Here is a 12,480-nt window from a genome sequence, read left to right as displayed (position 1 = left end):
TTAATATGAATATCACATACAAATATCTCATTTAAAGGTATTTATAATTTTAGCTGCCGCGAACTAAAATATAACAGTAAAACTGAGTCTAAGTTTACGGCCTTCATTTGAAGTCAAGAAGATAGCAAATTTGATTGTTAATTTAATCACGATTTCATCGAAATAATAAATGTTTTCGCAACATTTTTTAATATAATATAAAGTTTGGCAGGACGTGAAGGAATTTTCCGGGCTTTGATTCTTGCAAGTTGCAAGAGTATAAAATTTTCGGTTGTTAATAATTTTTTCATACAAAAAACTAATTATTCTAATTTAAAGTACATACGAGTATGTAATTAAGAAAGCACACTGGAATTATTATTTATGTGTTAGAACAGATGCTTACTTTTTAAAATTGTGATAAAACGAAACAAGAAATTATTGTTTTTTATTATTAATATTTATAATTACAAGTATTTTTAAAAAGTATTATGATTTATATTTTGATTATTTTTTTCAATTTTTAACTTTTATATCCACAAACACTTCACGAATTCGTTTCTACACATTTATTTTATATTAAGTAAATAACTTTACTTCAATATTGAACTTGTGTTCAATTAATTTTATTTTCCTAAATGTATATATTTTCTTAATCTGCAGAAACTCCTCTATTCGTACATACGCATTTAACCCCGAATTCGGGATTTGCTATTCTAAATCGCAGCCTATTTATGTAGTATTACGTTTTTTTTTTAAATTCCTTCATTTAGAAAATATACATGCATATAAATATATATGTTTGTATATACCATAGCTAGCTCTTCCACATAACTTCATACATTTTGCTGACAAATAACACCCGCAAAATTGTACGAAAATAGCAAAAAAAAGAAAGAAAACACGAAATTGTAAGCACAACAATAATATATGGCCTTGAAAATAGAGGCACAAACTAATTCATAGGCGAATATAATGAAAAATAACACACAAAACTTTAAAAGTGAAGAATAGAAGATAATAAAAAATTACAGTATAAAAATAAACTTTTATTTGTTGTAGTTTTTGTTTTGCAAATGTAGGTTTGTTTCTGGTTTGCAGTTTTTTTCCAGTTCTGTTTTTATCGTAAAAATTGTAAAAGAACCACTAAACTACTTATGATTCCAAGAAAAGAAAACCAAAAAATAAAAAAGGAAAACGATAATACAAAAAACCGGACGCGTCGAAACTAGAATTAAAACAGAAACCAACAAAAATATATTTGAATTAATTCACTGAGCAGTAAAGTGGCTGTTATTGGTTGTTTTTGTTTTTTTTTTTTGTTTAATATAATTTAAAAATTTTTTTGGGCTCAAAGTTTTTTAAAGGAAATGAAACACAACTGAAACTGAAGAAAGAATTAACAAAAGTAAAGCAACATAGTTGTAAGCAAATAAAATTGCTGTTTTTTATATAAAAATATTTATGGCATAAGATGATTGGTGAGGGTGGATCTATAGAAGATCTCGCACAGCTGAAGCAAAATTCGACAGCACAAACGATCACTCACAGCTAGAATGTGCTGTAGCGATAAAAAAAAATATATAAGCTAAAGCGATGACAATGAAAAGATTGACGAGGAAATTTTTAGCTGGGAGCTTTTAATTGAAAACAATAAACAAAGTGAAAATTTTTTTTACAACTTACATGATTACAATTTTCACAAGATTGCTTTTAGCTACGTCATAAGTTCACACATAATTTATTTTTAATAAAAAAAAAAAACTTTATTCGAACAACAACAACAAGAAATTCTTTAAGTTATACTTAGCAACAGTATAATTTTTTTCGTTATAAACGGAATTAAAAAATATTTTTTGCTTTATCACGGGAATTAAAAAAATGTATAAATAATGTGCAAAATATTGTGTTATTATCGCATAACAATCGGTGTTTATATATTTGTTTATATATTTTTCAGCTGTTAATGGCAATTAAAATTAGTCAACCACACGAAAAAAAACGACACAAAAAAAGTTGTTTGCGATACTCCCAGAAAAGTGTGCAGAAGTAGAGAAACAAGTATGCTAATTTATTCTATTTCCGACATAAAATTTGATATGACTTGTTTAAATTTATAACAAATTGTTATTGCATCACAAAGGTATAACACGTGTAGCTACATTTAATTATTAACGTACCCCGCAAATTTTTCGATAGACAAATTTTACTTTAGGAATTTATGTATTTTTTAACTTACCGCACACGCTCCGAATAAAGTTCGACCTCCTTGTTCTTTTGCTGTTGCACCAAATGCGGATCGAAAACACTCAATTGTTTTAAACCATTTAATCCATTTACGGCGCCAATGCCACCTACAATTGGTGTGCCCGCAGGCTGTTGCGGCTGTGTGGCAGCCAACAGAGCAGTAGTGCTGCGTTGGATTGTGTCGACGCAGCCGTTTAATGCACCATTCAAAATACTTTTTGTGAGGTTATTTTGTTGCAACAAGCTTTGCTGGTATTGTTGCAATTGCAAATTATTTTGTTGATGTTGTTGCAATTGCTGCTGCGGCTGCTGCTGTTGGTGTTGTTGATTCTGGTGTATGGGCGAAATGGAAATATCGGCGCTTGAGTGGGAGGCTGAGGGCGATGTGGAGCCACTGCCACCACCACTCGATGACAAACTGTCGGCGCGAGCACGCAAATCTAGCCCTAGAATATTATTCAATGAGGCGACAGCTTGTTGTTGCTGCTGCGATTGTTGTTGCTGTAGATTGCCACTGTTGGTATTGTTATGCAAACCTGAGCCAATAACGCCAACACTCGAATTGTTCAAAGCATTGATTTGATTATTATTGATGGCGTTATTAGCGGTATTTAAGTTACCATTGGTTTTGTTCACATTATTGGGGGTGCATATGGCACTGATTCCATTACTAATATTTCCGTTACTATTCTGTTGACCGTTAAGCATAGAATTTGCCGATTGTTGTTGCTGTGGCTGCTGATTAGCAACCTGCGTTGCTTGTTGTTGTTGTTGCAATGAATGTTGCGCTTGTGTCGTTGCTGGTGACAATTGCACCTGCTGTTGTTGGCCATTTGAAATAAGCCCATTCGAATTTACCGTTGCCATTGTTGATTTTGATCCGTTGTTACGATTCCGTTTCTTCTTTTTTTTTTTATCATCGTCCTCAGTGGCGTTGCCACCGCCAATATTATTGACATTGCCACCATTGACCAACAGCACACGCGGTTGACCAACTCCACCATTAATAGCCGTAGTATTACCATTTACATTACCAAACTGACCACCATTTAGTGTTGCACTTGATTTTTGCACCGGTGGTGTCCACTCAAGGTCTTTGCGTATATGGCCATGTCCACATTTACATACACATGCTTTATACACCAAATCATAACCTTTCTTTGTCCACAAGTTTTGTGTGCGTTGACGATCGGACCACGAACGTGCTCGTCCCATAGTCTTGAGGGTTACCAACACAGCTTGCTCCCACGCCTCAAAGCATTCGCGATGCATATACTGTCCCATGTTACAGTTCTCATTATTGCAGAGCACACGCACAGTATCACTTAGATCGTCCAAGCCAATAAGACAGGATCCGTCCAATTTTAAACATTCCCCGTTTGGATAACAACAGCGTGTGTATTGATCATGAATATTACCGTTAACATTGACATTCACATTATTACTGATATTATTATTATTGCTTATATTGCTGACGATATGGTGTGGGTGGTGACCATTCTGAATGCCGGAGGTCGTGCCACCAGTACTTGTAGTACCATTCAGCGTTGCATGCGTCAGATTACCCGTTTGCATGGGTGACATGTTGATGTTGCTACTATTATTCAAAATGTTGATGTTGTTGCCGTTGCTACTATTACTCAAATTGTTGTTTGTGTTAATATTATCGCTGTTACTATTGTTAGTGATCAAGGTAGAACCGTTATTGGACTCAAGTAAATTGGCCCCGTTGTATAAGGATGTGGAGTACAAAAATGCTTGAATATGTTGCTGACTTTGTTGTGGTTGTTGCTGCTGTTGAGATTGTGGCAATTGATGTTGTACTAAAATGCTTGAGCTGCTGTTGGCGCTATTGCTATCACGACGTGGCGCCATAAGTAGCATTTAGTATTTGGATAGGTGATCGATGCTCAATGTTTACAGTTTATTTTTTTCAAAATTTACTCCTATTACTGTTTGTTTATTTTCACAGTTGGAATTTAATTTGAAATTTCTTAAAGGGGGGCATGATTTTTTTTCATTTTAAAAATTATTTTGGTCACCTCTATTTTGTTTTTCTTTTTTATTTTTAGTGTATGCTAAATTTTTTTTTTTTTGTTTTCGTATTAAATCTTTTTTTTTATTATTATAAACACATTAATGTTTAAATGCTTTTGTATGGTTAGGTATTATTGTTTTAAAATTTTATTGTGAGCGTTTATTTCAATCACTATTTATAAAATTACCGTTTATATTTGAAATGTGCAAATAAAATTGGCTTTTGGTAATTTTGTTTGTATATTTTTATTTAGACCGAAATTTTCAATTCTTTCACAAAAGGAAAAAGCCTTTCCCTCTTTCAATGCACATACTGCACACTGTTGTTTATAAAATCTGCTTTTTTTTGTATCAAAAGTTAAATATTATGAATCCTTTTACTCGGATTTACCATATATAAATATCAAAACATTGTTTTTTTTATATTAGAAATTAATTTTGTGGTTTTAACTATTTTCGATCATAAAATATCGCATAGTTATTTATTATTAAACTTCGAAAGGATTTTTAATCTGCATATATACATATGTTTGTATATATTTTTATTAGTTCATAATTATTCCGTTAATAGTTTTATTTATATCCAAGTGGATTCCTGAGTTTTGTTTCAATTATTTAAGCCTTTTATCTTCGCATAATTTTTTTTCACGAACGCCTGCTACTTGAAAGCATTATTCCAATAAGAATTGACGAGTCGATTGTAAATTCGGCAAACAAAAAACTAATTTGCATCTTTTGACACTACCTCTTATTCGCTTTCGTTGCTCGCGCTTGGAATCACTATAATGGTTGTCGATTGTGGTTTCGCGGCTATTAAAAGAAATGATCAAAAAATTTTAACCATATTCTACTTTAGTTCTTTTTAATTATAAAGTTTAAAAATGTCAATACAGAACCGAATTATTCGAAATTCGAGTTAAGCAAGCAAATACATTTCGGCAAAAATTAGTTATACGTATGCGTCAATTCAATTCTTCAACTACACAAAACGTTTCTTTAGTTCTGCTATAATTGGCAGAACTTGCGAATTTTCCGTTCACTATGCTTACTGTTTATTTTTCTAACACTTGTAGTTTTTACTAAATTTTTTCAGCTACTTCACTGCTGACACACTATGAACAACACACTCCGCTCTAAATCGTAACACAACTTGTTCAGCAGAAAGCGAAATTTAAACTATTTTCATTTGTTGGCAACTTTGTCGGCGTGAGCTCCGTTCGAACAGAAAAATTTCAAAATAAAAAACGACCAAGTTCGATGTTCGCTGCCCAGCAACAAGTTCGGTCAACACGTTCAACAGCGAACAATATTAACAGTCCCTGCCAAAACAAAACTCGACGTAACAGTAAAAGTTAATAACGACAGAACGTGATCAAACACGTTGATTGTATACGGTGAATTCTAAAATATGCCGAAAGCACAGATAAACATAAGCTGCAGCGTTGACAAAACCAAAATGCAATGCAATTGTGAATGGGATAGCAACAACAATGCTCTGCAAAAGTCAATCTGCGCAATCGCTGCTAATGTTTTCTGTTACAACACTGCTAAGCGTCGAGCGCTAACATCCAACAAGTTCAGTTGGCTTCCATCATGTTCGTCACACAATTTTGAGTGTGGTGAAAACGAGATAGCGCTATTGTGTTGCTTTTTTCGTTTACAAAATATTGCAGAAAACAAAGCCGGCAAAAATTGTACAACAAAAACAACACTTTTTTAACTTGCCGGTTCGCTGCAAGCTGCGCTGCTACGAAGCGAATGGATTTGCAGAGAATAAAAATGTACCTACGTTCTTTTGCGTACGATTTTTACGTATTTAACATTCTCTGGAATTGCACAAATGCAAGGAAACACACACACACAAAATGATATGAGCACATACGCACTATCATACATATCCAGAACTATTCCAGCGGCATGGAGCCATGATTCCAATCAGAACTTTTGCTATGGCACTCGCTGCATTCAGATAGTGATGGCTATGTTTAAGCATATGTACATATACATACATATGTATGTATGTAAGTGCGGATATAAATAAATATGCATTAGCTAGTAAACATAAATGTATGTGCATAAAGATGTGAATTGCAGCGCAGTGCTTGTAACGACGACTGCATTTTTCGCTTTTGTTTGCAGCAGCGCCAACTGTCCGAAATTGCGGAGTTGTGATATGAAAAGCGAATCGATGTACGTACATACGTATGTATGGTAACAGTTATTTGTTGCATTATAAGTAGAGCTAATTTTGATTTGTTTAATAATATTCATGATATGTATCCCATTATCTTCATTTATAAAATATGTATATACATACATATGTACATACGTACATCATTATTTTTCAAATATATTCTTATGGTAAAACACAGAGGCCGCTTAGTTTATTATAAAACAGAGAGAGAACTAAAATCTAATAACTAGAACAGGCCCTTTTTCAAATTACAGCAGACACGCAACGTGCCAATGAATTTGGAATTTTCTCTTTTACATTGAACACTCAGCGAAGGATAGTCTCCTACCCTCGGGGGATCGGGGACAATTTCTAATGGGCCCGGAGTTCTCAGACGGCCTCGGTGCTCTGCAACAATGTTTTGCAGATTTTTTTCTCCAACAATTCATTACAATCGAACCCCCGAAACCCGGTTTTCTCCCTACGGTTCTGTGTACACTTAACATTTTGTAAAGTACATACATATATTTTTATACTCTTGCAACAGGGTATAATAGTTTCGTTCACTTCCTCCCTACATAAAACTAATCGAGATATATAAAAAGTTATATAAGTACATACATACCATATAATGATCAGGATGAAGAGACGAGTTGAAATTCGAGTGACTGTCTGGCTGTCCGTCTGTGCAAACGATAAATTGTGTAAAAATAAGATATCTTAATGAAACTTGGTACACGAGTTCCATGGCAAAAAAGTGAGGACGAGTTCCTATATGGGCGTAATCGGACCACTGCCACGCCCACAAAACGAAATTAATCGAAACCAAATAAATTGCTATAACCAAGCCGAAAAATAAGATCCAAAGCCTTTAATTAGTACAACGAATCGCAATTATGAGAGGCACTTGTGCTTGAAATTTTTTTTAAAGTGGGCGTGACCCCGCCCCTAATAGGCTTAATGTATATCTTCCTAACTATTCAAGCTATATTATCCAAATTTACAGAGGGCATATCGTTTTAGCAGCTCTTGCGACAGCATGAAAATAGATGAAATCGGATGATAACCACGCCTACTCCCTATATAACGCTATTGTTAAAAACTTCTTAAATGCGATAAATCAATAACGAAATGCGTCAGAGACATTAAATTTTATATCCGAGATGACACAAAAGGTTTTTATTAGAGCAGGTGTAAAATTTAAAATCGGGCGTGGAACTGCTCACATTTAGGTTAAATCACATATCTTCGAGCTTACTGCACCAACTTCACCCAAATTTGCTACATTAGATTATTTTGATATTCCCATGTTACAGTGCGAAAACGGAAAGCAACCACCCCTAATTCCCATATAACACAACTTTAAATTCCATCTGATTTTTGAATTTCCTATTTACAAATCAAGCACTAATTAATATTTCGGGATACAAATTTGCACAAATATTTCCTTTAGATCTGCCATCTCAGGTCTAAAAATCGTCAAAATCAGACCATAACTATTCAAGCCTCCAGAAATCGGAAATACTCCAGAACCTATGGCTGACTCTTACCGAAAATATCAGTTAATATGTAAGATATATAATTGAAATTCGGGGAATTTTTTTTTTTTGATAATAATATACCCTTGTATCAAAAATGGGATGATTCTATATATAATACTTCCCTTAGCCCCATATATGGTATAGATACCTAATATAAAGATTTTCGAACTTCCAGTTGACTTTATACCACATACATATATCGGCCAATGTGCTACTTATTTTAATAAAATTGAGGAAGCGTTTTTTCTAATAACAGTGTATCTTTATGCTTGAAATGCCTAAAATCAGGCGAGAACTTGCCTTAGCCCCCATAAACCTGATATTCACGATTTTGAAACGTCCAGCCGACTTTAAAAATAAGTTCTCAGTATACCTGAGCAATGTCAAAAATTAATGCAATCAGCCCTTCCATTTCTATGCCCCCAATGATTTTAGTATAATTTTCCTTGACGAGAAGTAAAATATAGTAATAAAACTGAGCTAGTCTATGACCTTCAAAATAGTTGAATTGTAATCCATTTACCATTTCGTGAAACAATGACGATGATTGAACCTTTTCGCTACATTTCTCAATATAAAGTTTTGCCAACACCTGAAGGTATATTACCGGAAGGGATTTAGCAAGTTCCAAGAGTATAAAATGTTCAGTTACACCCGAACTTAGCGCTTCCTTACTTGTTAATGCATAAAATAGTACTGCCTCTATTCCATTGCACATCGCTACTCACGTACATATGTACATACAGGTATTTATATCATACTTTCACTTTCGATTCAATCGTATGAAAATTCGGCTGTAGCCATCGATTCGAGAGCTAGATTCTAGACCGAATCTTATTTAGTATTATGATTTTGTAACTTTGATTTTAATAACCATGAAGCCAAATTTATAATGGAGCTTAGCACTGATAAGAAATCGGTATCGTATGTCCTCGGAACGAAACAATATGTTTTTGATTGGATTAATTATTGTTTAATTTGTTTTCAAATAACTTAGCTCGAAAAACCGTCCGATAATAAAAGAACAAAATTGCGATACACAGGCCATAATTGAAATTATGTCCATATGTTATAATTAAATTGTCCAACTTCAGTAATTAGTAATTGTCACCAAATCAATAGTATTTTTTTTTCACTTAATCCCTATTTTTATCGTTCTTGAAACCGTCTGTTTTGGCGGAAAGTCATATATGAGGATAATGAAACCCAAAACCTCCGCGGAGATTGCTAGTTTAAAGAAAACTGTGAAGCCTTGATACATTTTTTCCCTGAAAATCCAGCTGGCAACGCAGTTTTAATAATGAGTACTACAGATACATACATATGTATATTATAAACAAACTTAAAATTTAAGACTGATCCTTGAATGTCTCGGTATTCAAGTCTAGCAGGATGTTTCATCACGTTACATAAGGACTTTTTGAAAAACGATATTATTACAATTTTGTTTTGAGAATATTTAAAGAGGATCCAAGCTAAAACCCATCCTGTATTTTAATTACATCCTGAAAAGGGTATAAAAAGTTTGCCGCGAAGTTTGTAACACCCGGAAAGAAACAACGGGGAACCGACCTCATAAAATACATACATATGTATACATATAAATAATCAGCACGACGAGCAGAGTTGATTTAGACATGGCCATCTGTCCGGCTGTCTGTCTGTATATATTTGGACTAGTCCCACAGTTTTTGAGGTATCGTTCTAAAATTTTGCACACGTCCTTTTCTCCCCAAGAAGCTGTTGATTTCTTGGAACAAATATACTATATAGCAGCCATACAAACTGTCAAAGTTCAGTTTTTATATTGAAAACTTTTTTATTTGACAATATCTCTTCACGAAATTGTTCAGATCGTACCACTGTAGCATAAAGCTAATTTTCAAACTGATCGGTCAAAATCAAAATTAAAGCAAAAATACTATTATACAAGTAAGGAAGGGCTTAGTTCGGCTGTAACCGAACTTGAAAAAGTATATATTAAACAAGTAAGGAAGAGCTAAGTTCGGATGTAACCGAACATTTTATACTCTCGCAAAGTCAAATGGTATACTCGTTTGAGATTTCTTTGTGGATTGGCTGATATTTTCGGTAGAAGGTCAACTATAGGCACTGGGGTCCACATATTTAGTACTTAGGGGCTTGAACAGTTTGGTTCGATTTAGACAATTTTTGGCCACAAGGTGGCATAAAGAATCAGATGGAATTTAAAATGGTGTTATATGGGAAGTGGGCGTGGTTGTAGTCCGATTTCGCCCATTTTCGCACTATGACATAGAAATATGAATGCACCGAATTTGGTTGAAATCGGTTAAGCAGATCTCAAGATATGGGTTTTCACCTAAAAGTGGGCTGTGCCACGCCCACTGTCTAATTTTGAACGCGGTTCCTATAAAGTCATCTCATACCATCCCAGGGATAAAATTTAATGTCTCTGGCGTGTTTAGTGCTTGATTTATCGCGCTTTTAGTAGTTTTCAACAGTACCGTTATATGGGGAGTGGGCGGAGTTGCCACCCGATTTCACCCATTTTCACACTGTAGGTAGAGGTTCTAAAAACATTTGCTTCCAGTGAATTTTGTTATTATTGCATTAGCGGTTTAGGAGATATGCACATTAAACCTATTAGAGGCGGAACCACGCCCACTTTTAAAAAAAATTTAACTGAAGATGCCCCTTCCTATTGTGATCCTGTATACCAAATAAGAGTCTTGTATCTTGTTGTGGAGCTTAGTTATAGCAATTTATTTGTTTTCGATTAATGGCGTTTTGTGGGCCTGGCAATGGTCCGATTACGCCCATCTACAAATTTTATCTTAATTTTTTGCCAAGGAGCATGTGTACCAAGTTTCTTCAAAATATTTAAATTTTTACTCAAGTGACAGCCTGCACAGATAGACGGACGTACGGACAGACAGTCACTCGTATTTCAACTCGTCTCTTCATCCTGATCATTTATAAACCTATATATAAGCCTATATCTAATTCGATTAGTTTTAGGTGATACAAACAACCATTAGGTGAACAAAACTATTATGTAACATGTTGCAAGAGCATAAAAATAATGAAAAATCTTCATTAATATCTTCAGAAAATTTCAAAATCGCCACACATACTTTATGGAAACATGTAAAATAAAATCATAGCTGTAGAGTTGCATATTTATAAATGTATCTATTTATATATTCTTACATGTACAAACATACTACAACTTCTTTGCAAACACTTTTCCATACTCAAAAAGATGCAAACTATGCCTTGACATAGCGAAATGCATTAAGGTATTAAAAATCATTTCCATTTCAAACATTAACAAGAATTATCCATAGTTAAACGTAAATATAATATATGCGAGAAGTATTTAATAGGTATGGGAATTCGTAGATACAAACATGCTTATATTTCCTGACTTTCGTGCAACCAAGCATAAAAAGCAAAACCTAAAAATTTGCAGTCACTGTCGCTTTTGGTTTTTAACCAAGCTGCGATGTGGGGAATGGCGCGGGGTCTACATCGACGCCATTCAGGGTGCAGTGGCGTAAACAGAGTATCGGCTTGTCCGTAAACGTTGTCAATGCCGAAAGCGGATCGGGCAGAAGTGAAGGAAGTTGGCGCATTGAATGTTGCCCCTTATTTTTTTTTTATTTTTAAATCCACCACAGCCGTGGAGCTTGTTCTTGCTGCCTCTCTTCCAGCGCTGAAGAGTCAAACAGTGAGAACAATAAACATAACAACAGCAAGAAGGGAAATAGCAACGGCGTAGTTATGCCATGATAATGGCATTGGCATTGGGATACTAAGTACATGCCTACATACATACAAACATGCTTATATTTCTCATTTTTATACCATGAACAGGATAAATTAGGAAACGTCAGAGACCCTATAAAGTATTTATATAAATGATCAGCATGATGAGCTGTCAGTTTTTGAGATATTGATCTGAAATTTTTCACACGTTCTTTTCTCCCCAAGAAGCTGCTCTTTTGTCGGAACCGCCAATATCTGACCACTATAGCATAGAGCTGTCGTACAAATTTTCCGTGCAAAATCAAGTTCTTGTATGCAAAACTTTTTTATTCAACAACAAATCTTTATTAAAAAAAAGCAACGCTTCAATCCACGAATATATTGTTCAGATCGGACCACTATAGCATATAGCTGTCATACAAACTGAAGGATGTAAAAATATTTGTGTGTGAAGGGTATTATAGCTTTGGTGCAGCCGAAGTTGAAGTTTTTCTTGCGTTTTAATCTTTTTCACTTTTGTTTTGGTTTTGCAACATTGTGCCGTTTGGCTCTCGTTGTCCTACTCTGGAGCGCTTGCCTCATTGCAAGTGTTTGCATTTATGTGTATATGTACATATATATAAATATGTATGTGTGTGTAAGTGGAGGCTTATTTATCAGCCCACTGCAGCAACTTCAGTGCCATGGCGGAACTCTCCATTTCGACTCGGCATAGTTCAGAACTGTGTCTACTCGTTGCCCAACATAAATGCA

General features: G+C 34.5%; 1 protein-coding gene across 1 annotated transcript in view; it reads right to left on the bottom strand.

Annotated features, from left to right (window-relative positions):
• The window catches only part of heca (hdc homolog, cell cycle regulator), a 197,903-nt gene extending 192,479 nt beyond the window's left edge, over positions 1–5,424 (bottom strand). The window contains exon 1 of the mRNA XM_070105585.1: positions 2,219–5,424. Within this exon, the coding sequence (XP_069961686.1) occupies positions 2,219–4,110 (1,892 nt within the window). The 5' untranslated portion in view covers positions 4,111–5,424. The remainder of the gene's footprint in view (positions 1–2,218) is intronic.
• Positions 5,425–12,480: the final 7,056 nt, after the last annotated feature.

Source organism: Bactrocera oleae, chromosome 2, assembly GCF_042242935.1.
Source record: "Bactrocera oleae isolate idBacOlea1 chromosome 2, idBacOlea1, whole genome shotgun sequence".
Classification (NCBI taxonomy): Eukaryota; Metazoa; Arthropoda; class Insecta; order Diptera; family Tephritidae; genus Bactrocera; species Bactrocera oleae.
The sequence above is the reverse complement of the archived record's forward strand: the minus strand, read 5'-3'. Positions and strand labels throughout refer to the sequence as shown.